This window comes from Polypterus senegalus, chromosome 13 (genome assembly GCF_016835505.1).
Source record: "Polypterus senegalus isolate Bchr_013 chromosome 13, ASM1683550v1, whole genome shotgun sequence".
Classification (NCBI taxonomy): domain Eukaryota; kingdom Metazoa; phylum Chordata; class Cladistia; order Polypteriformes; family Polypteridae; genus Polypterus; species Polypterus senegalus.
Genome location: NC_053166.1, coordinates 54,546,822 through 54,573,403, shown reverse-complemented (window position 1 = coordinate 54,573,403; position 26,582 = coordinate 54,546,822). Strand labels below are relative to the sequence as shown.

Here is a 26,582-nt window from a genome sequence, read left to right as displayed (position 1 = left end):
AAGGGATCCAAACAGAAATTCTGCTATGATAGCTAATGCTGTAGCACTCAGGATGTGGCAGCAGGTGCTGCAATAGGCCTCTGAGGTGATGTGTGATTGATCACCCAGTCCTCTTGAAGGGTACCTGGGCAAAATCAGGAAAGAAAGAAGATGACAGAGGAAAAAGAGCAGGAGCACATTACAAAAAAAAAAGACAAAAATTTAATCTTAGCAACATAAGACAGATGCCTCAGTTGTAACTTTCTAATTATTCTGACCTAAATTGGGAGCCACTAGAACACCAGAATTAAATTAATTTGATTTTCTGATGCATAGTTAGTAAATTATAAATTAGTCATTGCAAAAGGATCACATGTCAATCGTAAATTAAAGGATAAGTTTGTTTTTTAAGTCAGTTATTTCATCACAGTTATGGACAATGTTAAGATTGCACACATATTGTAAACAGCACATTCAGGTCTTTTTAGGAAGGGAAGAAAAATTTGTTTTTGTGCGATAACGCCATATTTAAAAGGAGACCAGCTGTGTGCTTCACCTTACTGGTTGTCTTCCACCGCAGCAAACTTTCAGTCCCAGGGCCACGGTATCCTTTAGAATATCTATTTCATCTCACCCCAGTTATGACTGACTTTTGTGAATGTTACTGTCTGTGTGTAAATTGCTGTCTCTGTTCTGTAGACAACAAAACAATACTCACCAAAAAATGCCACACTTGAAATAATTCAAATTACGTGTGATGTAGAAGATTATAGACAAATCTAAATCACCTTTGGCGCTCCACTTATTTACATGTAAGTCATGGACCACCAAAATACTGTGAGCTTCAGTAATTGCCTACTGAGAAGTAACATTGTTAATACTTTTGAGTGAGTAAAGGTATTTAGTAACTATTTTCAGCTGTTATCTTATTACCACATCCACAGCAAAATGACTCTAGCATACAGTACACTATAAAATACAGTAATTTGTTTGAGGTGCTTCAGTCTGTTTCAGTGTAGTTTACTTCTGTTGCATAATCTGCCTTTTTCTCTCTGCCGAGTGCTGATTGTTAGTGTAAACTTAGTATACGCAGGTGGCATTGGCTCTTTGAAAAAATTTGTACGCAAAATTTGGTTGACCCAAGTGAAAGTGTTCTCATCGCATTTACTTACACACACATAGACAGACATAATTCCTAAAATGGTATTTTTGGACTCTGGGAGGTCTAAAACGTTGAGATTCATCAAAATTTTGAAATTGAATTTTTTGGAGGATTTCAATACTTTCTCTATACTTCATATACAAGAAGGTGTTTCCTGCAGAGGCATTAGCTCTCTTGGAAATGTGTTCTTTTACAATTGTGGCATATTAAATAATTAAACAATGTCATAATATACCAGAAAAGGCGATATCCCTCCCATCGTGATTACGGCGGTACAAGAATCACATGAGAAAAAATATCTTTTAGCTTACATTTACTGACGGTTAACGCGGTTACAGACGGAGAGGCGCATGGACAGACTTAATCCAGGTGGGAAATCTGGATTAACACAGTCAGCCATCTTTCATGTCACTACGCTGGGAGGTTTTCCTTCGAGCTTTGTCGATTCTGGTATATTATGACATTGTTTAATTATTTAATATGCCACAATTGTAAAAGAACACATTTCCAAGAGAGCTAATGCCTCTGCAGGAAACATAATGGCGTAGTCGGCAGGATTGTGGCTACATTAATAATTATATTATTATATATTAATTATAATATTTTATATATATATTAAAAATATGCTTACACTGATGAATGGGAGGCTCGGTTTTGAATGGAGGTGTAGCACTGTCATGGACTCCCGGCCGAGAATTAAAAATTGCCTTAACATGCCTGGCCCGAATTGGAATAGGGATATTAATTTATCCCATTAAAAGACAAGAGGTGGAATCGACAAAGCTCGTCGAAAAACCTCCCAGCGTAGGGACGGAGAAAATGGCTGACTGTGTAGATCCAGATTCCCACCTGGATAAAAGTCTGTCCATATGCCTCCCTGTCTGTAACCGCGTAAAACGTCAGTAAATGTAAGCTAAAAGATATTTTGTCTCATGTGATTCTTGTACCGCCGTAATCACTATGGGAGGGATATTGCCTTTTCTGATATATTATGATATTGGTTAATTATTTAATAAGCCACAATATTAAAAGAACACATTTCCAAGAGAGCTAATGCCTCTGCAGGAAACAGAAGGTCAGGGAGGTCTAAAGCGCCGAGATTCACCAAAATCTTGACATTGAATCTTTGGACGATTACAATATTTTCCCTATACTTCATATACGAGAAAGTAAACAGAAAGAAGGACAAAGGAAAACAGACAAAAGTAGAGTGAAAATAAGTACAAAAGGAAACCTGGTGTGTAATGTGTGGCCACAAACAAATTAAAGGGGATGACTGACCAGTGCCACTAGGCCTTGCCCTTCCCAAATTGAAAATATCAGACTTACCTGGATGAGAGTCAGGATTGAGAGCCTAAGCCTCAATGAAGATTTCAGAAACTTGAGTACATAAAAATGGACGAGGCCCAAACCAGAATACAAAATACAGTGAGTTAGGTCAGAAGCTAAACAACCCAAAATAATCCAAAAGGAAGAGCTATGGGTGAAGCTAAAGGCTGACCATGTCAAGGGCACACACATGCTGCACTCAGTCACATTAGGTCAGTTTCTTGAATGATTCTGATTATTTCCTTGTAGTAGTATAACTTCAGAGATTGAGGACTGGACCCCAAAGGGCAATACTGTATATCTAAGTGAATGGTAATTCCCAGTATTTTGACCTTCTGACAATGATTGTGATCACAATGACCAAGTCAGACAAGTTCAGTGGAGTGTACTTATTACGCAGTCACAGAATTATCATGCATCTGGACTGAAGCAGAATCATCAAAATTAAATCTGCACTTTGTTGTATTTCACATAAACATTATTATTTAATGTAACAAATTGTATCTACTATGTGGCATCAACAAAAGTAAAGGAGAACAAAAAAAGTAAATGGCCCTGTGCTGCACTCTTTCCATCTGTCAACAAGTGAGCTAGACTCTCAGAGGTACACAAGTGCTAAGCAGCTGTGATGTTCAAATCCCAGAAGTGTCATTGTTTGTGATGCTTAATGAACTAAAATGTAAAATGACAGATGTTTGTCCTTTGAATTTTTAATAGAATCTGGTAGCCAAGAAACCATTTTTTTAGTATAGCAACACATTGTAGATTTAAAACAAAGTTGAAATCCTAAACTACTCACTGCCATGACATTATAAACTACTCCTTTAATAAAAGGTCCTCTGGTTATCACTCTTTACATCATACTTTTTTACAAAGCAAAAAAGAGTTAATTTCAAAGCTACAAGATAAAAACCATGAGCATTCATTACATTATTCTGTAAACTATAAGGAATTAAATTTGGAAATGTCCACATAAGGAAAGATGAGCTAGAAGAATTAAATTCCAATGCAATGCCATGTTAGATTCTTCAGATACTTTGCACACACTTGTGTGGCCCACCTGTGACCGAGTATTGGTTTAAGTAGAATTTGGAATGTTATTCTATGTTATTATCTCTAGTAGTCCTTGTCCTACAATACTAATTGAAGAGAGTATTACAATCAAAAGATGCATGAAGTGGCCTCATTAGATTGGTACCAACTGAGCGGACCTACTGTACAATTGATGTAACGGATGCATGATGAAATGCTGGTTTGAGAATGCAGTTGATAACTGGGGACATTCAGGTTAGTTGCATTTTGACAGTGAGATAGTGTCACGAAACTGATTTATTCATGCAGTTCCAAACAATGGGTGACTCAAAGCTACATAAGCATCACGGCAAATGACATACTGTAACTTTGTTTAGGTTCAGATGGGAATGAATGTGAATAAGCCAGGTCAATTCAGGTTGAACTTTTGCTTCTTATCACAGGCCATCTCATGTCTAATTTTGTTGATCTTGTACTCCAGCCAGAAAACTACCTGCAACTACTGGTCCTTACAGGGGGACCACTCTTCATGGTCACTTATCCCACAACCATATTCCTCACTAAATGATTATACAAGGGATAATATTCTCATGGCATTGGGTGTAGGTCAAGAACTACCAGGAGCATGTTCCGCCATTAGGAGTCTGTTTATACCTGTTGTCAGTAGGCCATTGAGAAGAGACTAGCAGAAATCTCACAGAGGAGCAATTAAGGCAGTGTACTATGTGGAGGATGGAGATGTAAGCCTGGACTCTGAAGATTTCGTTTAGTGTAAAAGATTGTTGTTTTATCAGCTGATTCTAAATATGAACATCAGGTACTATATGTAAAATGAGCTGATGGTAGGTACGGACAAGAATGCTGCTGAATGTGCTTTTCAAAAATGTGACATGCTGCATATTTTCCACTCAAAGACACACCAAAACACACCACTGTGCATATTACTGTTTTCTCCACTACAGAAGTTGTAAAATGGGGAGCCACTTCAGTCACCAAGTCATAGCTTGCAATTCCTGTTCTTTGATTCTTGCAGGCTCCAAGTGCAGTGGACCTTAGTTTCTTTTCTGCCTCCATTACATCTTTAGCATTCCAGTTGCCAAGATTGTCATCTTAAAGTGGGGATTGTACAAGTAGAGCACTTCTGGCAGTTTCTCAAAATGTCTACATGTAACAAGAAATTATTCAGTTCTTTTGTTTTTCATGAGATGTCTTTATTTAAATACTAAATGATTGTAAAGACTGTGCAGAAAAAATGCTGGTAAATCTTTCCAAACAGGAATTAATGCCTTGCTTATTATGTGAATATAATTTTCACTTGCAAAATGTTAAATGTTGTGTACAAGTTTTTTTTGAGAAGCAAACCCTGAGTTTTAGTGCAAATTCAATTCTGTATGAATCATTTCACTCATTACTTGAATGCAGGGTGGTCTACTAAAGTATAAGTCTCTACTGGGCATAAGAAAAGATAAAGTGATCCTGGTGAAATGTAAAAATCATCCAAAATGAAGAGTGGATTGTCTCTGGGTAGGTTGTGTGGTTTTACAACTCAAAGTGCTCTTGAGGATGACTCCTAGGGGTCACAGGTAGAGATGAAACTTGGAATCTGCGGTTTTAAGTCATAGATGTTTCTGCAAATAAAAATGGTTATTGTAGATTCTAAATGTTCTCAATTTTTAGAAATGTGTAATTTAGGACTCAAAATTCAGGTAGTACTTCTGTAAAAGAAGGACAAATGTCACATGAGAGGGCTCCTAGCTGCTTTGATATATTCTGTATGCTTAATATTCAGTTTTGCAGCATTTGAAAAATGATCTTTTTTTTTTTTCGTTATCATTGTTACTCTGTTTGCTAGGCTCATCTCGTAAGGAGATCACGGAGCACTGGGAATGGATTGAAGCCAATCTGCTGCAAACTTTGTCCATCTTTGATAACGAAGAAGACATCACTACCTTTGTCAAAGGAAAGATCCAGGTATAAACTCTATGACCTTAACTTGAACCGATAAGGCAGATTTCATTTGTCTTAGCTTCTGAGTCTCTTGCTAAACAAGGGCAAAGAAGTTATGTAAATAAATGACAAGTGGACAGTTTTAGATTTATCTGTATCATATTTGTGTTTTCTTTTTACTGTTCTTAGGGAATAATTGCTGAGGAAAACAAGAATAAAAAAGTTGCAGAAAATGAGGATTCCACCAAATTTCGAGAAGCTGAACTGAAAATGAGGAAATTATTTGGAATGCCAGATGAAGAGAAGCTTGTTAATTACTATTCTTGCAGCTACTGGAAGGGTCGGGTGCCAAGGCAGGGCTGGGTCTATCTAAGTGTCAACCACCTCTGCTTCTACTCCTTCCTTTTGGGAAAAGAAGGTAAGCATCTTAATTTGTAATTGACAGTTTGCTCCATATTAGCACGCTTCTGAATTTGAAGTACTTCACTATGTGGGTGATTTTTTTTTTTTTTCATGTTGACCATGTATAGGAAAGAATAAGGTGGAAGGGAAAAAGGTTAATCTTTTAGACTGCATAATGGCAAAATAATCAGGCTGTAAAGTATCAGTAATATGAATCACTGGCATTGGCCTATCACTTTAACCTCCATAGCATTAATTTTTTTTCTTAAAAAAAAACATAAAAAATATTGCATTTTTTGGCTTGAAACATGACATTTTTATTAAATCTCATCTTTCTACTGTAAAACATGCAAAACACTAAAAGTAGAACGTCAGAGGCGTAGAAAGTATAACAATGATACAAATAATAAGAATGATTAATAATAATATGAACAGCACAATGTACCTGTGCAAGTGATGCAAGTGTCATTTTTGGATTCACCATTATCACTTTTGGTTTCACTGTTTGTTTCAATTTCACTTCCTGAAGAAAGACTCACCTCACCATCATTGCTGAGAGGCATTTCTTACGAGACACCATTATGAGGCAAGGAGAGGATGCATCTTCACCATTCCCCGGGTAATGTTTAGGCCTGACACCTGTGCGAGACACGCATATACTGTTGCCCGAGTAACACTCAGCACCAACGCTGTTGGCACTTTGACAGCCTGAGTAATCCAAAAGTCTTACACGAGACGCATCTATACTGAATGCTTTTAGCATGGTTTTTACAGCTCCAGTGACACTCAGGTCTAACGCTAAGGAGGATAAAGACCATTTATCTATCCATTTTTTAATTCCCATGTGCAATTCGGATATATTGAGAGTTAGAGCCTTTGGTAGAAAGACATTTTAGAATCATCTATTCACTTGATATGTACATCTTTGTGTTTTATGATTTCAGATTGCACTGGGTTATTACAAATCTGAGATACTGTGCTATGTATTTTAATTTTTGTTTTTTTAGGAATAAAAGTATTGTGCACCCAGTAATAAGTATGCATGCTCATTCTAATTCAATACTGAAGATCAAAGTCTTGATGAAATGTGTGTTCTATGGGAAACTAGCAAAATACCCGCGCTTCACAGCGGAGAAGTAGTGTGTTAAAGAAGTAATGAAAAAGAAAAGGAAACATTTTAATAATAACGTAACATGATTGACAATGTAATTGTTTTGTCATTGTCATGAGTGTTGCTGGCATATATATATATATATATATATATATATTGTCAGGGCTGTGGAGTCGGTAGACAAATGCTCCGACTCCTCAGTTTCTAAATCTTCCGACTCCTCGACTCCGACTCCTCTTTATGTATATACTATGCTAATGTATTTTCTACATCCATTGAAGGAAAGGAAAGCAACATACATGTCATTTCACCACAGAACTACTGGCTAGGAAGCCAACACTCTACTATAATGCCAGATTAAAGACAAACACAATGAAAACAAGGTTTGTTTTTTTTTGTTTTTTTTTTTAAACAAGTGTCTGGATAGTAATAGCAGGCATACAAATCAGGAACAGGAAATGTATTGGTTCAAAAATACAAACCACATTCTTTGGTAGTTTTAACTTTTAAAACAAAAAAAAAGCTTAACTATATGAACTAAAAACAATATCTGGAAAACCTATATTAAACTTGGAATACAATTATAGTTAAAGGAAAAGAAATAAATATGGCAGCCTCCATATTCCTCTGACCTCGGGTTCCCTTTAAAGTGTCTCTAGTCCTGCAAAAAACATTTACCTAATTATCAACGAGAGGACGCAGCGATCCGTGGCCGATTTTGCCACCAACCGATGTGCGTGTACAATCGCGGCAATTGATTGGCGGCCGCAGATTGCGGGTGTCCACATTGACGGGCAGATCCAGCTTGCGAAAATCTCACCACGCCCCATCCAAAGTAATGTGATGCCTCTGTCTGCTGCAGTGGCTGTCTCCTCTGTCAGCCAGCCGGAAGTTTAGTGCATTGTGTCACTCACCGGCCAGCTGATCAGCAGAAGGAGCCTCTGCTGGAGACAGGTAGGGAGATCTGTGTTCTCGGCTCCTTCGGCCCCCTTCACTAGCGCATAGCGAAGGGGAGCCAACAGAGCTGAGAACACACCAGATGATTTTTCAGGCGTTTGATGCATGATGACTCGTTGAACGGCTGAAAAATTGGCAGTGCATCTGTAAATGTATGGGGGTCTTTAGGCTAGGTTCACAGTTCCCTGTAACAGTGGAACACGACACAATGGAAAGCGGTGCCGCACCTTACCTGTGCATTACATCCCATATAGTGGCGCATACAGTCAATGAAAAGCATGCTTCATGGTTACTTGACATGTTCGTTTTGTGGTAACATTATGCACTGCATGCATTGGGCTTTATTCTTACAGCAGAGAAGTAGTTCATTATGACTGTTTGTGAATTGGGACATTTCAACTTACTTTTTTAATTCCCATTTAAATTTAGTAGGAGTCGGTCGGTTAACTTTTTGCCGACTCCGACTCCAGGTACCCAAAATTGTCTCCGACTCCGACTCCACAGCCCTGTATATTGTCACAAGAACTAGACATGGACAGATAAAGGTTTGGGGCAGCCACCCATGTAATGTGGTATTCTGGCTGCAAAAGTCGTTTCAGCAAAATAATCAGCACTGAAGTGCATACAACTGAGTCCACAACAAGACTGAGGAAAAAGGGAAAGGGGCAGGTTTTAAAGGGGAAGACAGGAAGTGAGGTCATATGGATCAAGCACGTGGTCTTTCATCATTGGATGATAGCCGGACGTGACATCACAGGGACTGGAGCTGGTGTGGTCGACTTCCATTGGCTCGGTCCTGGAAGTGATGTCAGGAGAGCCAGGTGGAATCCCCCGGGAATGGTCTACAGGCAAGGGAGAAAAAGAGTGCACTCTGCCACACCCCGGCATGCCTCTGAACTGCCTTCACTCAAGCCCTTTAGCTGCCTCCCATGCGCATGTGTGTGACAAGGCCCCCCCCTTAGCCCAGACCCGTCGGGTCGGGCGACCCTAACCGAGAGGTCGTGAACCCGAGAAAGAGCATCAGCGTTGGCATGGAGAGCACCCCAACGATGAACGAGCGAAAACTTGTACGACTGTAGGTCAAGAAACCACCGGGTGACCCGCAGATTCGACTCCTTGTGCAGGGCCATCCACTGTAGAGGTGCATGGTCCGTGACAAAGGTGAATTCCTGGCCCAACAGGTAGTACCTAAGCTGAGTAATCGCCCATTTAATCGCCAGAGCCTCCCTTTCCACCGCTGCATACCTGGTCTCCCGGTCCAACCGTTACCGGCTCAGGAACATGATGGGGTGCTCCACACCATCGACGCTTTGGCTCAGCACGGCACCCGGGCGAAGAAAAGTTAGGTGCCATCAAAATAGGTGCGGACATAAGGGCCTGCTTTAAGTCACCAAATGCAGCGCCTGTTTTTTCAGTCCATACCACAATGTTCGGGGCCCTCTTCTTTGTTAAATCAGTCAAGGGCGCCGCTCTCTCCGAGAACCGAGGTACAAACCGGCGGTAGTACCCGGCTAACCCGAGAAAGGCTTGGACCTGCCGCTTGGTTCGTGGACGGGGCCATTTCAAAATGGCATCAATTATGGAGCACTGTTGCCTTATGGTACCCCGACCCACAAGGTAGCCTAAATATTTGGCCTCGCTTAATCCAAAGAAACATTTCTTGAGATTAATCCGGAGCCCGGCCTCACCAAGTGTCCGTAATACCGCTTGGACATGCTGTAGGTGTTCCCTCCATGTGCTGGAATAGATGATCACGTCATCCAGGTAGGCAGCACTATATGAGTTATGAGGCCGAAGCACTTTGTCCACCAGACGCTGAAAGGTTGCTGGAGCCCCGTGTAACCCAAATCGAAGGACACGATACTGCCAGTGTCCGCTAGGGGTACTAAACACGTTTTTTTCCTTTGCGGAGTCCGTTAAAGGAACCTGCCAGTACCCTTTTTGTCATGTCAAGTGTGGTCAAATTGGGAGACCTGGTTAAGCTGACGGAAGTCATTGCAGAACCTCCAACTCCCATCAGGCTTACCGACGAGCACAATGGGATTGGACCAGGGACTATAACTTTCCTCAATTACACCTAGTTCCAGCATGCAATTGATCTCAAGCTCCACTTCAGCCTTTTTTGCCTCGGGAAGACGATACGGACGTTCTCGGACAATAACCCCGGGCTCTGTCACAATGTTGTGCTCAATCAGAGAGGTCCTTCCGGGGTTCTCACTGACTACCTCCCGAACGGTCCGGATAACTGTTTCCAGCTCCTGCCGCTGTCTGGGACTTAAGTCCATGCCGAAGTTAAGGTCGTGTGTGTGAGCGAAGAGTGAGCGGGGCTGGCCGGAGGAGGGAGTGGGGTCCCTGTCCTTCCACGGTTTTAGCAAGTTCACATGATAAACCCGCTCCTTCGGCTGACGATTGGGTTGACTCACCAAATAGTCGACCAGTCCCTTCCTCTCCTTAACTTCGTAGGGGCCCTGCCAGCGGGCAAGCAACTTAGAGTGGGAGGTAGGCACTAGGACCATGACCCGATCTCCTGGGCGGAACTCCCGAAGAGACGTGCCGCGGTTGTAGTACCGGGCCTGTGCTGCTTGAGCCTCCTCCATGTGACTTTTAAGGAGAGGCCGAATCTTTCCAAATCTATTGCGTAACTGCGCAATATACTCCAGTATGTTTGTAGAGGTTGTCGCCCATACAGTAGTTCAAAAGGGGAGAACCCCGTGGAGGCTTGTGGGACTTCCGATAGGCAAAAAGGGCGAGGGGAGGAGCTGATCCCAGTTCCTTCCATCCTCGCTGACCACCTTACGCAGCATTTGCTTGAGAGTTTCATTAAACCTCTCTACTAATCTGTCGGTTTGAGGATGATACACCGAGGTCTTTAAATGCTTTATTTTCAGTAACCTGGCAGTCTCCTTGAACGTCTCCAAGGTGAAAGGGGTCCCCTGGTCTGTCAAGACTTCCTTGGGGATCCCCACGCACGCGAATACCCCTAGTAATTCCCGTGCGATGGCTTTAGAGGTAGCTGAGCGCAACGGAACAGCTTCGGGGTATCGTTTAGCATAATCCACGAGGACTAAAATGTACTTGTGTCCTCGGGCTGAGGGCTCTAGGGGTCCCACCAGGTCGACCCCGATTCTGTGGAAGGGAACGTCAATCAGTGGAATAGGAACGAGAGGAGCACAGTCCCTCCTAGGAATTTGTCGCAGTTGACACTCCGGACGGGAAGCACAAAAGCGACGAACCTCCTCATTAATTCCTGGCCAGTAGAAACGGAGCTTAATCCTCTCCAGAGTTTTCTCGGTGCCCAAGTGGCCACCTAGGAGGTGGGCATGTGCTAGTTTGCAGACCTGCCGCCGGGAAGGTACGCGGAATTAGCAGCAGCTTTCTCTCCTGCCTGTCATACATCGCTACACGGTAAAGAAGATTGTTGTCTAACACAAAGTGAGGGCCCTGAAGCATCGACTGATCAGTGCGCTGGCCATTGTCAAGGACCATTGCATTTTTTACAAACTTCAGGGAGTCGTCGTTCCATTGCTCCCTTCTAAAAGAAGCCGGCGTTTCTTAAATTGGAACCGCAACACGGAGAGAGGGTCAGTGTCGACCTCCCTGGGCGTGGTTTCCTCCCGCTACGCTGCGGCGTTGGTGGATGACGTGTCAGCACGCGACGGCCCGGGAGTTGCCACGTCACTTAGGGCGACCGCTTCATCTCTCTCTGCCGGCTGATTATACGGCGTGGAGCCAGCTTGAGACGGTTCATCTCCATCCATAACGAGGCCCAAATTAACCCCGGGAGTAGTATGTGTCACACCGCTTTTAATTTTAGACCAGTCCCGCCCTAGTATCACCGGGTGTGTAGGATCCGGTAGGACCGCTACTGTGAGTTTACGAACTGACCCTCCGTAACTGATGACACAAGTGGCGGACCTGTACCAGCGGATTTCTCTGTGGACACAGGTTATACCGGTCTTAAATTTTAGCCACTGTTGCGGTTGCACAAAGCAGTGGGCAACAATGGAAATGTTGCTGCCGGAATCAAACAACACGGTGGTCTTGTGTCCGTTGACAATCACCACGCCAGTATGTGGGACCGCCAATGGATTAACCAGAGCACCCCAACCCCTCCTCGCCCTCCACCTGCATTCCTCCTCGTCTCCAAGTGGTTTTGCGCGCCCGCGGCACCGCGGATGCCAATACAAGCTCCAGGTTGTACAGGGAGGGGCTAGGTCTTGGGACGTACCCCAGTTGAGTTTGACATAAGGACGGTTCTGCTCTCTGTGTCTCCAGAAGCTCTATGAGCTCTGACATGTTCTTAAACTGCTTGCCCCAGACCGGCTGGGTGAAGCCAAGGGGAAGCGCTTCCAGGAGCAGATAGCAAGCTACCTGCTCTATTATTTGGTAGGGTGTGTTTTCACATGGCCGTAGCCAGTGCCCTACCGTTGCCCATAAGGACCAGGCTTGTTTGTTGGTCGGCCGCTCAGGGTCCAACCTCCATTTTTTTATTTTATTCACCTGCCAGTCTGGGGCACCCCTAGGTGGTAAATGGGGCTTTGGTTTCACAGGGAGGCAGGCACTCTCCCCCAAGAGAGCATACTGAGCCCTTTTTGCTTTCCCCCTCCAGGGCAGCCCAACTCTGTGAGCCCCACCCGCACACTCCCTGGCCTCTCCAAGTGGCCTAGTTATGCGTGCCAGGAGCGGAGCCCGCACCAGGTCACGCCGAACCACGGGGCACCCTCCCCGCCTGAATACTTGGCCCCGGTACGCTCCTACCTGGGTGTATTGCAGGTCCTGTCCCCTTCTCTTCTGGGACTTCTCCATCCTGCCGACTACGCCACTGTCACAAGAACGAGACATGGACAGCCACCCGTGTAATATGGTGTCCTGGCTGCAAAAGTCGTTTCAGCAAAATAATCAGCACTGAAGTGCACACAACTGAGTCCACAACAAGACAAGAAAGGGGCAGATTTTAAAGGGGAAGACAGGAAGTGAGGTCATATGGATCAAGCACGTGGTCTTCCACCATTGGATCATAGCCGCACGTGACATCAGAGGGACTGGAGCTGGTGTGGTTGACTTCCATTGGCTCGGTCCCGGAAGTGATGTCAGGAGAGCCAGGTGGAATCTAAGTTGTGTTCCATGCTCAGGCCTGTGTACCGATCACACTGACACTGTTCCTGAATCCTACTGAACTGTATCTGGGCCCACCTCTTCCAAGCGAGCCAGTTTGCCCAGCACGGAGCGGTCAAGCTAGTCAAACGAACTAGACTTTGGGGAGATACATGTAAACAAACGTTTTTGGACACTAAATAAATTGCTAATGAAGTATGCCCTGAGATGCACTCACATGCATAGCTTCATTAGGTCAATTAGAATTGGCAGTTAACCTAACATGTAGGTATTTGGGATGTGGAGTAAAAGCCACACAGACATGGGGAGAACTTAAAACCAAACACCAGCAATGACTGACTCCGATTTAAACCCAGTCTCCTGGATCTGTAGAGTAATAGTAATAGTTCTGTCTATAATGCCTATTTAATTAATTGTTCAAGTAAAAAAGATAAAATGCAAAGTCATTCATTGAAGATGAGCAAATGTTCCTACAATAAGGAAAGCAGCAGAACAACTGAAACAGACCAAAGTCTGAAATGGAATAATCAAAAAAAACAGTTGAACACTAAACCAAAAAGTCAAAAATTCCAAACTGACTAAGCCCAAAAAGCAAAAAAGCTTAGTATCAAAAAACATGAAAGTCCTGAGTCTTTTGTTTGATGTTTTATCTAGCTGACACTGGGGGAAAAGGACTTCTTAGAAATCCAAGGCTTTGACCATTTCTGAGCGCTGACTTTCAGCTCATTGACTCTCCCACACACCCATTACACGGCATCTTGTTATAGGGTATGTCACATTTACTGACTGAGTCACGATCTTCCAGCACGGTCATACTCGCCCATTTTAGTGATAGCATGCTGCCTGACAGAGCCTGTACTATAGAAAGGGTTAACAGCAACCCCAAGTTTAGACTCAGTCCCTGACCTTTTTTCTTTTTTCCATTCTGCTGTGGTATGTAAAACATGAGACATCAGACAGATGAGCTTCTGTTTTGTTTGTGAGGTCCAAAACACTCTTCGTTTATACAATAAATGCATTGTAGTTCTGGGCGTGTATTTTTAAGTCGTCAGCTCTCATGCACACAGATAGCACGCCCTACGACAGCATCCCAACGCTGTTCATTCTCACCTATATCTGAACTCCAGCTGAGGTGGAGCTGAATAGAAAGTGTTCACCTACTTTGTTTTTTTTTTTTGTGTTATCCAATTTAAAGACTGACATTCATTTTTATTATGTACTCCTTTTCTATTGCTTTGTTTTTTTGTTTGCATTGTATCGTGTTGCAAGAAATAGTCAGTGGCATTTTCACCTAAAGAAGGTTTTGGCACAGGATGAACAGGAAAAATGTTCTTTTACATTTATTTGTCCTCTTCGTCTTTGTCATATATAATACATATAATACTTATAATATATATAATACATATACTTATAATACATTTTCAATTATAAGTTTAATAAGCACTGAAAATCTGTAAAAAAGAAAAAAAAATTAAAAGGTAAATGAAACAGGAGATTGCATTCAACTTCTACAGCCAGTTGCCCTGTTCTCCCTCTGGTTTTTCTCTGGGTTCATCAGTTTTCCTCCTACATCCCAAAGACGTAAGGCTAGCATATTTACTCATTTTAAATGAGCCCAATGTGTGCATAAATGTGGGTGCATGTGTTCATGAATCCTGTTGAGGACTGCCACTGTGTCCAGGGTTGTTCCTGCCTTGTGCCTGAATTTGATGCATTAAATGTAATGACAGTGTGTACCGTATTAGACGGTTTCAACAATGCATATATGAGTGAGTAACTACAAGAGGTGTGTTTTTTTTTTTTGTCATTATACAGTAAGCATTTCATATTACTAATCCTCAGTCTAGATTTACTTTCAGATGTTGCCTTTATTATTTTTCTAGCAGTACGTTCATGGAGTTATTGTCATATGTACAAAGTACAATACAGTAGTTACCAAGTCTCACTTTGATAGAGTTTGGGTAGAATTAGAGATTTCACTTTTGTGTCCCTCTGCTGTGCCATAGACACCAGTTCCCATTTAAATGTGTCAAATTGTAAAGCTTAGCCACTCTCAGAGAAGGCTGCTTGTGCTACACAAAACATAGCACTGCACTCTTCAATTCATTTTTGTTATTCTTTTAGTCACGGTTGCTTTTCCATGAAAATATACCAAGCACATTAAGACTTTCTGTGGTTGTGAAATATAACCGGTATTATCATGGCCTTTTATTTTTTGCCAAGTCTTTATTATCAAAGATTTAATTTGCTTTCCGTGTTGTTTTTAATCCTAACAGTCACGCTGGTTATCCAGTGGACAGATGTCACTCAGCTTGATAAGAATGCCACATTGCTCTTTCCAGAAAGCATTCGTGTAAGCACACGGGTCACAGAGCACTACTTTTCCATGTTCCTCAACATCAACGAGACGTTCAAGCTTATGGAACAACTTGCTAACATTGCCATGCGCCAGCTTCTTGATAATGAGGCCTTTTCAGCTGACCGTTCACTGCCTAAACCCCGGAGATCCCTCAAGAACGTCTCTGCATTAAAAAGGTTTGTACGTCACAGGTTATAAAATACTCTGCAGTATATTAAGTTCAGAAAAATTGTATATGTTGTTGTTGACTCTTTTATCCTCTAAGATGAACTGTAAGATGTTACATTTAACGCTTATTTTTGTGCACCACGCAAATGTTGATGCCAATTTCATTGTGCCAATAATTTGCATAATGTGCTGAAATATTGAAGTTTTGGGGAGAAACATGTCAGTTAGTGTTTCTCTGCCTTTTTTGAACAGCAGATCTGGAGTTCATGTGGACCAAATGCAAATGTCAATGCACACGCACTGGTTTAGGACAAAAAAGTGTTATAATAATAATAATAATAATACATTTTATTTATAGGCGCCTTTCAAACACTCAAGGACACCGTACATTATACACAGCAACCGACAAACAATACAGTGCAATGTTTACATAGAGAAGGCATGATTAAAAAGATGAGTTTTAACTGAAGACTTAAACAGAGAAAGTGAATTAATGTTTCTAATCTCAGGAGGCAGTGCATTCCAAAGTCGGGGGGCAGAACGACTGAAAGCTCTGTTCCCCATTGTAGAAAGACGAGCAGAAGGAACAGTCAATTTAATTGAGGATGATGATCTAAGAGTACGGGAAGGGGTGACGATGTGGAGAAGGTCAGACAGATATGGAGGGGCTAAATCATGAATAGCTTTAAAGGTTATCTGATTGACTGTAGTGCCAAACTGCCACATAATGCACAAATGGGCATGCAGTCTACATTTAGCATTGAAAGAGCATCCCTAGGAGGCGTCTATGGTGTTGTGATGAAGTCAAGGTCTGCTTTGACTGAAAAGGGATAAAAACAGTTGAGCCAACACTGTGTAGTAAAGCCTTAATCTGCCTGTCCCTACCTACAAGGAGCCGCCTCAGCATTTAGTAAAGAAACAAGAGCTAAGGCACTAGGCAGAATGCTCAAATACAGTCATATTTTATTTCTTCTTGAAATTAAAAGATTAAACTTTAAAAGTTATGAGTGATCAATTTTAATTGGGGCTGTAATTTTAGTAGTATGTTGGATGTAAAAAAACGACCTCCATCAAGCGTTACATTATTCAACATGATAATCTGCTTCATGTTAAAGAAATCAGCATTCTTAGGCCTTTTGTCAAAATTTTGCTCAACTCTGTTCAAGCAGGGTTCAGATTATAAAAGTACATTGTAAACATATCAAGTGTCTTGAGCCCACATTTATGCAACTTTACCACAGTTGGCATATCTGTCCTTAAAAATAACATTTCACAGAGTGTTATGTCACAAAATTGTGGAGGAAAGAAAGTGTGTTTTTGGTGGTAGTAGCAATATTGTCACGTATACAGAGTACAGTGAAGTTCTCACTTTCATGTCCTACAAGCATGTAACACATTGTCACTTTCCAGCATCATAATGAACAAATTATGTAGCATTAAAATATATCATTTCATTTTAATTAATAGAAAACACAAATTTGCTTATCTAATATATCCCTTACTGTAATTTCTATGCTCCCATCATCAGCTCCAGCATTCTTTTTCTTATTTAAAAAAAAAAAAAAAGATCTGTTCCTAATTTCTGACCAGCTAACAGTTATCCTGCTTTCCCTCTTCCTAATGTAATCAATTCTGTCATCACTTTTTAATTACCATTGGCTTAAACTAAATACATTTGACCCCTGTAGTATCTACTCATAGCTTAAGTGTATGCATGCATACTGCATTACCGCTGAGATCTTGCCCTGAATCTTCTGCTGTAGAAGTGAGGTCAGGGTCAAAGTAATACTGGAAATGAATGAAGGCTACTTGGGAAAAGTAACTTAAACCAAAAATTAATGTAAAAGTTATTAATGCAGGGACCTGGATGCTCGAGCGAAAAATGAGAGGTACAGGGCCATGTTCCGTCTGCCACAGGATGAAAAGCTAGATGGACACACCAACTGCACTCTGTGGACGCCCTTCAACAAAATGCATATTGTTGGACAGATGTATGTGTCTACCAACTATATATGTTTTGCAAGCAAAGAGGAGGATCTATGCCAGCTCATTATCCCACTCAGAGAGGTAGGTGAAGTCTTGCCTTATTCTGCACATATTAACCCTGACTTCTACATTTAATCAGAGCTGAACCTTTTGATCCAGAATTTTAAATATTGTCTGTTTAACGATTAGTTACTGATGCTATATACAGACAATTGCAGAATTTGTTTCCAGTCTGAATTCCATTTTGAATACCTAATGTTTGCTGTTTTAACTGACCTACTTCATCTAAAGCACATTTTCTCATTATGAAATGTATCGCCACAAGGTATGGCAAATTAACAATTCCTTCTTTCATTTGCATTCATTTAGTGATGAATAGTAAAAAAAAAAGAAAAGTTACGAGTGTGTCTGAATACAAAATTGCTGTGCTGGCTATTCTGACGCCAGTAATGTTCCAGAGGACAATACTCTTTACTCTACACTCTTTTCAGGTTTCCATTGTCGAGAAAGCTGACAGTTCCAGTGTTCTACCAAGTCCCTTGTCCATCAGCACCAAGAACAAAATGACCTTTCTATTTGCCAATCTCCGGGACCGAAACTTTCTGGTACAGAGGATCTCGGACTTCCTGCAACGGACTCCAGACAGAATACAGAGCGAAGACAGGGAGCAACAGGTGAATGTTCTACTTTAGAAGCATGTGTTCCTCATGAGATCTGACTTAATTTTTGTGGCCTGAGATTTTATGTTAATGCTGTTGGTAGAATGTGGTTGGTTATTTTTAGGAACGGGGGAAAGCTTTAGAAGTCAGGCAGCCAATCAGTCAGGCAATTTTCTAACTAAAAGTAACCCTGACCACATGAACCAATTTTGCTGAAGATCTCTGCCTGTTTAAACGTAAATAATTTTCAGGCAGATAGGCAACATAATTGGTTTGAGAGCTTTTTTAACAAATTTTTCAGGACAAGGAAGAGACACATAACACACATTGGCTATAATGGAGATATTGATCAAGTAAAATCAAGCCAGTGTATTAACTGTTTCATTTTTGTTGTGTTTCACAGAGTCTGTCTTGCATCCCTTCAACCTCCTTAACAAGTGAGCCAGCACAGTATTACAGCATTAATCTGCCAACTGCTACCCAGAGCCTGCTGAGCATTTACAAAGCAAATGCCCCTGAGGAGGAGGGCCCCAAAGCAGTGAGTAGTACACGTTAATGTCTTTGCATCTTGTTGTTCTGTGAATGTATTTGCAAGAGTAAAATATTCAAATATTTAAAACTGGCTATCATTTGAAATATTTATTTTTAAACTTTGGCTGATGCCTTTATCTAGTGTGACTTACAAGATCAGCATTCATTCTAATTTTGTATGCATTGTTAATATTGTAATATAAGCTGGTTAAGTGTTTATTATTTGAGGTTACACAGCACATCAGAGATGGGCATTGAACTTGATAGTTTGCAGTTTAAAGTCCACTGCCTTAGTGACTACACCACACTGTCTGCTTTTAATTGTTATAATGGTGCTGGGATTTGGGTAATTTATTTGATATGACTACTGACTGATACGTCAAACAGAATTTGCATTTTAATAGCCTGCTACTGAATAAAATGGTATGGCACTCTGCATTCAAGGTGCAGGCTGTAAACAGTGGAGAGTCAAGTGCTTATTGTCCACTTTCGTGTACATTTTTTACTGACTTGTTGTAAATCTTTTAAGTTAAAAAAAAGAGCAAATTACTTGAAATTTTTGTGACAGTGTAATAAAAAAATCAAGTGTTCAGGTGACCAAACATGCTGCCTCATAACCTGTTATATACAACTGTAAGTTTGCTACATATTTAATATGCTGCCCATTCTAAAGAAATACAGTTTAGCTGGGTAATAGAATAACAAAAATTGTACTGCAGAATTTTAAGTTCGTTAAGACTCCTAATTCAGATTCATGTTATTTACCAAGTAGTCTTTGTTGTTCAACTTTTAAAGACCAGTTGTTTCCTATAAACATACTGCGTAGGAGAAATTAATTTAATTTATTTTATTTTACAATTGTAATCTGGTTCAATACCCACTAACGTTTTCTTTATACTGAAATGTAAGTACATTTTCCTGTGTCATGTCTTTGGCTAGGCTAAAGAGAAGATGAAAGAAGAATCGTGGAACATCCATTTCTTTGAGTATGGCAGAGGAGTCTGCATGTATCGTACTTCCAAAACCCGGGAACTAGTGCTGAAGGGAATTCCTGAGAGCCTGCGTGGTGAACTTTGGTTACTATTTTCCGGTCAGTCAAAAATATAAACATATTTACACAGGTAACATGGTGGTATATTGCATAGCATTACTGAGTTGCACCTCAAGGACTAGTTTTGATTCTTTGTACGTTCTGTGCAGAATTTGCATGTCATGCACAACTTTTCATGAGTATCCTCCTTGGATTTTTTTGTTTGTTCCAACAAAGGTTACCGAGAAACATTGAATTGACCCAACATAAGTGAATGTCTTTGAGTGTGTGCCATAGTGTACTGGCATCCTGTCTCAGACTGGTTTCTCTAACTGAAGGAGAAAATTGGGGTTAGAAAACTGATGGATGGTGAAAAGTGTGGGAAGCATATCAATTATTCATCAGTACTTACGTAGGCAAGAGTCATGCTGGCATCAAGAAAAATAGTATTGGCCAGATTACATTTTTCCTAACCGCAGAGTCCAGCTCTTCTAGGAGAAATCCAAGGTGTTCTCTCAATCTTGTGTGCTCTGCATCTCTTTTGACATCACCTCTCATTAGAACATGCCCAGTAAAATTTTGGAATAAGGCGGGACTCCTCACCATGCACCTAGACCACTTATCTTCTTTATCTTAATCTTACAGTGGTGGCCCTAATCTTTGGTTTTACAGGATTGCTGAGTTCCTTGCCTTCTAACTGCATAAAAGACAGAATTTTCTGAGCCATGATATTCTTTTAAAACTTTAGAATGGAGGCTACATAACTGCATCTGTTAGTTGGGTACTGCTATGTATCAAGATTATGTATGAAAGGCTTTGTTTGATCTGGGCCCCTACAGGGTTGGGCTTCCAAGCCCCTTACCGAAGGCCTCCAACAAAACCATGGTGGTCGCCCCCTCGTGGTCGGGAGGAGGCACCAGCCCTCCTCCGGTCCCCTTGGGCGTCCCGGCTGGGCTCCACCCCCAGCCACCTGTGACACCATGTAACAAGACCCTTACGGAGGGTTGGGCAAAGTCGTTCCTGGAGGGCCGCAATGGCTACAGGTTTTTGCACCAACCCAGTTACTTAATAAGAAGCACTTATTGATCAAGTAACACTTAATTTTCGTGGTCTCACTCATTAAGATTTTGAACCATTTTTGCTTACTTTAGTCGTAAGCAGCTGTAGTCTGTTTTTAATTGCTCCTTATTAGCAATAAGATGCAAATGACAAAAGAGACCAGCATTTATCCATTTAGCTTGTTACCATTTACGCCTGTGTGTATGTATCATGCATTATTTGGTTTAATTAAGTCTTTCAGGGTGATTGTCAACTTTTGTCGAAATTCGGGGGTAGAGGAGGGTAATCGGCTGTAAATCTGCTGAGACAAAACTCGCCATTAGGTTTTAATTAGACTCTCTTTGCTAGAAAGAAAGTTAGTTTTCGTTGATTTGACCTCAATTCCATGTGCGTGAGTGAGTAGTGAAGAGCCAGTAACCTCTAAAGTGGCATCGAGATCTGGTGAGAGACCATAACGAATATGCAAAGTGAAATACTCTGTGGATGACGTTTTGCATTTTATCGCTGAATCAGACTCGGGATTTGTCAGACTTCGATTTCGCTGCAAGTGATCTGGAGATCGAAAACGAAAGTGAGGTAGCAGTATCAACTGATCGCAGTGCTGAACACGCTGACCGCCACTTACAATGACAAGAGGTCCAAACCAGATTGTGTCACACGGTGACTGCCACCACCATGCAAAGACAGCCAGGCTGGCCTGCCACGTATTCCTGCTGGCCATCAAGCTGCCCTACACAGCCACTGCTGCTGGCACAGATGCTAAAACAAGTGCAGCAACAGATATTTAATGTGTGAAACCTTTGCTTTTTGTGCTTTGAAGAAAACTGAGATTTTTGGAAAACATATTCAGCCCTCAAAGAGTTAAAATACTTGGAAGGACTGTGAAGAGAAAAAGTGAAGGACTGAGAATCACTCATTCGGTTTTAGACTTCAAATCATTTGGATGATATCCTTAGAAAGGAAAAAAAAAAAGCTATAAGAATGACCTGGCATGGCAGAGTTAAAGCAGTAACAAGCCATGAAATTAAACTATTGGAGAGACGGGAGCATGCTGGGAGAGAGAAGCGCTGGCTAGGAAGATCACGGATTCTCGGCAGCGTTTGAAGCAGATGGCAGCTCTTTAGCGAACATTCTAAACAATTAAGACACATTTACGCCAAATTTATTTACTGACAACGCAATTAATCCGGTAAGTATAACTCGCTCAACCTGGAGGTAAGTGAAGAAAATTTGGAAAGTTTACAAAATTATATTGATCAAGTTTTTGAGTCTGTTGTCATGGGGCCTAAGAAAGCAGCAGCTATCACGGAAACACCTGCTACCAAGAGAAGCCGTCCTCAAGATTCCCCCGAGGCGACCTCATCTCCCCGCAAGGATATATTAGAATTATTAGATTCTATAGATAAAAGGCTTTTGGGATTTGAGGGACGACTCCACCTGCTCGAAATTCTACACCAGGAGTTCCAGAACCTCCGACAATCTCTGGAATTCAGCCAGGATCAGGTGGAGCGGCTTGCTGCTGAAAACGCGTCTCTGCGGGAGACTGTGTCTTCCCTGACAGAGGGATGGACACGGATCTCCCAAGACAACAAGACCCTGAAGGAGACGGTTTTGGATCTTCAGGCCCGCAGCATGAGAGACAATCTGGTGTTCGCAGGCCTGCCGGAGCAGACGGAAGGACAACCGGAGGATTGCGAACAAACAATCAAGTATTTTCTCCAGACCCACATGAAGATACCCGAAGAAACGGTAAAAAACATCACCTTTCACCGGGTACATCGCCTTGGAGCCAAGAGAGCAGACAGCAGAAGACCTCGTCCCATCGTGGCTAAATTTGAGCATTTTAAACAGAAGGATTTTGTTAAGAGCCACGGAAAGAGCTCAAAGGGAAAAATTTTAGCGTGAATGATCAATTTCCTAAAGAAATTTTGGATCGCCGCAGAGTTCTGTTCCCAATACGTAAAAATTCATCCAAGAAGGGAGCCGCTGTCATTTCTGTGGACAAGTTCTACGTCAACAACAGGCTGTACAAGGAGCGAGGAGTGACAGACTGGCTTTATTAGCCCAACATCAGGTCACAAGTTTATTTTTCTTATCGGGATTCACTGGGTATGAGCATGTCAGGATATAAAAAAAGCTGCTATATCCGTGTTTAGATGATGGGATCACCTGTTCTCTCGCCACCCCACACCTCTAACACCTTTTCTTTTTACTTTTTTTTTCTTTTCTTAACCTTTATCACTCTTTCCTTTCCTTCTTTTACCTGCTTCTGGAACTTTACATCCGCATGACACAATCACACAACTTTCCTACACTCGCCAGCACACACACAACGCATACAAACACTAGATTATAATTATTACATTTTATCATACAACCACAAACACTTTTGGTTCTGTCTGATTATTATTATTATTATTATTATTATTGTCTGATTATTATCAGCTTTAGTATTATTATCAGAATGATTATTATTATTATCAGCATTAGTATTATCATTAGCACTATTATTATCAGCATTATTATTATTATTATTTATTTTCAGCATTCATATTATTATTATCATCAGCATTAATAATATTATTATTGTTATTAGCATTATTATGCATATATTTTTTATTTACTTATTTATTGCTTTATTTTTATTTATATATATATATTATTTTTTATTTTTTTTTTTTTTTTCTTCAGATTAAATTATACATTTATTTACTTAACTAACTCACCTGAAGGCACCATACATTAGCTAATCACACACACAACTATGGGTACACTAAGGTTTGTCAGTTGGAATGTTCATGGAACTGGCTCTAGAGAGAAGAGATTAAAGATTTTTGATCAGCTTAAAAGACTGCAGGCAGATGTTGTCTTATTACAAGAGACTCATAGGTCTGCCACAGTTGCAGATGAACTTAAAACATCTGAGTTTCCCACACTGTTCTCTGCGCCTATAACTCTAGACAAAGAGGTGTAGCTATTTTAATACACAAAAATACAAATTTCAAAGTATTGGACACAGTCTCAGATCCAGATGGTAGATTTATAATACTAAAACTATCTATACAAAATCAAAGCTTATGTATTGTTAGCATATACTGTCCAAACATAGATGACCCGCATTCTTTCATAATTTTTCTCTGTACTCTCCGAACACTTGGACTGTCCACTTATACTTGCGGAGATTTTAATTTTTGGATGGATCATTCTTCAGACAGGCTCAGTACAGCTGGGACTCAGCGCAGTTGGCATTCCACTAATATAGTCAAACAGTATATGAGTGATTATGGGCTTTGTGATGCATGGCGATCTTTTTATCCCAGCCGTAGAGAGTATACTTTTTTCTCACATGTTCATCACTCTCACTCACGTTTGGACTATTTTCTAGTCAGCAGCTCATTATTGGCTGACATTTCAGACACTGAGATACACCCTATAGTTGTCAGCGATCATGCTCCAGTTTCTTTAACTCTGTTAAATAAGAAAACAATCCCATCAGGTAAAACTGGAGGTTTAATACGTCACTGCTTAAAGATGAAGGTTTTGTGGAATATTATAAAAAAGAGTGGGCTTTATATTTAGAACACAATGACATTCCTGGAACATCAGCATCTGTTCTCTGGGAGGCAGGGAAAGCAGTGATGAGAGGTAAAATAATTTCCTTCTCATCACATAAGAAAAAAATAGAAAACAAACGTATTCAGGAATTAGAAGAAATCATTAAGTCTCTAGAGGCATCCCCAGAAGAAGAATTACAAAACAAATTGCGTAAAAGTAAACTAGAACTTAAAGGAATTATTGACAAAAAAACACAATTTTTAGCACAAAGACTACGAATAGAAAACTTTGAACACGGTAATAAATCAGGCAAGTTTTTAGCCAACCAGTTAAAAATAAACAAAGAGAAAACTGCCATATCTGCTGTTAAAGACTCAACTGGGAATATAGTATATGACCCTGAAAGAATAAACAACACTTTCAGAGATTTTTACAAAACCTTGTACTCACCACAGATTAACCCATCAGATAATGAGATCAATGAGTTTCTAGACAGGATAATACTTCCTAAATTATCAGATAGCCAAGCTACAGTCCTGGACTCGCCATTAACATCAGATGAGCTTCAGGAAGCTCTTAACTCCATGCCTAATAGGAAGGCTCCAGGTCCAGATGGGTTTCCAGCAGAGTTCTACAAAGAATTCTGGATCATTCTGGCGCCAACATTCTTCAGAATGATGTGTGAAATACAAGAAAATGGTAGACTACAGCCAAACATGAATTCAGCCAACATTAGTCTCCTGTTAAAACCAGGCAAAGATCCTATATTTCCTACCAGCTATCGCCCAATTTCTCTTATTAATGTTGACCTGAAAATAATTTGTAAAGCCCTTGCAAAAAGATTAGAGAAGGTAACCCCTTTCATAATACATCCAGACCAAACTGGTTTCATTAAGGGGAGACATTCATCCACAAATTCACGTAGATTACTCAACTTAATAGACTTTTCTTATAGCAGAAACATGGAAACCAGTATATTATCTCTCGATGCAGAAAAGGCTTTTGATAGAGTTAACTGGAAGTTCTTATTTGCAACTTTACATAAATTTGGTTTTGGAAACTTCTTCATAAACTGGTTAAAAATTTTATACAGTTCACCAACAGCATGCGTCAGGACAAATGACCAAACATCAGATAGCTTCTGTCTTCAGAGGGGGACCAGGCAGGGATGCCCTCTCTCCCCCTCGCTATTTGCTATCTTTATTGAACCACTAGCAGCAGCAATCAGGCAAACTACAGTTATTAAAGGCATAAAGTGTAAGAACATAGAACATAAAATCAGTCTTTATGCAGATGACGTGTTACTTTATCTTCAGAATTCTCAATCCTCTCTCTCCCAGGCAATTGAACTAATAAACTCCTTTTCAAGAGTTTCAGATTATTCAATAAACTGGTTAAAATCCACAGTTCTTCCAATTAATTTCTCTTTTGTCAATTCCCTTAATACACAATTGGAATCAGGGAATATTACATACCTGGGCATTCATGTGTCTCCCAGGCTGGCAGATCTAACTAAACTAAACTACATCCCACTATTAAAGAAAGTGGAAGATGATCTTGCTAGATGGAAATCCTTACCGATATCACTTATGGGGAGGGTTGCCACAATTAAAATGATGGTTTTACCAAGAATCAATTACTTATTTTCTATGATCCCAAACAAGCCATCATCTGATTGGTTTAGATCCCTGGACTCCTCCATCACTAAATTCCTTTGGAAGGATAAACCTCCACGAATTAGCTTAAAAACACTACAGAAGACCAAAGATAGAGGAGGGTTGGATCTACCCAACTTCTATCATTATTTCTTAACCAACAGGCTCCAATATATACCAAGATGGTTGCAACATAACCCGCTGGATGAGTCCTGGTTAGATGTAGAACAGACACTTTGCAATACTATAGAGCTTTCGGACCTACCGTTTATTAGCTCAAAAATAAGAAAGCATGAAAGCTTTAAAAGTATTAATATCAGTACCTCACTGACAGCATGGTGGGAATATCTAAAAATGACGGAGTCTTCACTAATTCCATGCAGACGCACACCCATCTGGAATAATCCTGACATATTGCAAAACAATAAAATGATGAACCTCCCATACTGGAAAAGTAAAGGAATTCTATACATGGAACACATAGTTGAAGGATTGGATTTCATTCCATTTAACAGAATAGTCTCCCAATTTGGGATAGACAAGAAT

The 26,582-nt window shown here is 40.8% G+C and overlaps 1 protein-coding gene across 2 annotated transcripts in view; it reads left to right on the top strand.

Annotated features, from left to right (window-relative positions):
* Positions 1-26,582, top strand: part of LOC120541953 (TBC1 domain family member 9B) — a 91,969-nt gene that overhangs the window by 27,841 nt on the left and 37,546 nt on the right. For both annotated transcript variants that reach the window (XM_039773969.1, XM_039773968.1), the window contains exons 3-9: positions 5,355-5,473; positions 5,639-5,867; positions 15,311-15,569; positions 17,421-17,628; positions 18,039-18,221; positions 18,610-18,744; positions 19,677-19,827. In XM_039773969.1, coding sequence (XP_039629903.1) covers positions 5,355-5,473; positions 5,639-5,867; positions 15,311-15,569; positions 17,421-17,628; positions 18,039-18,221; positions 18,610-18,744; positions 19,677-19,827 — 1,284 coding nt within the window. The remainder of the gene's footprint in view (positions 1-5,354; positions 5,474-5,638; positions 5,868-15,310; positions 15,570-17,420; positions 17,629-18,038; positions 18,222-18,609; positions 18,745-19,676; positions 19,828-26,582) is intronic.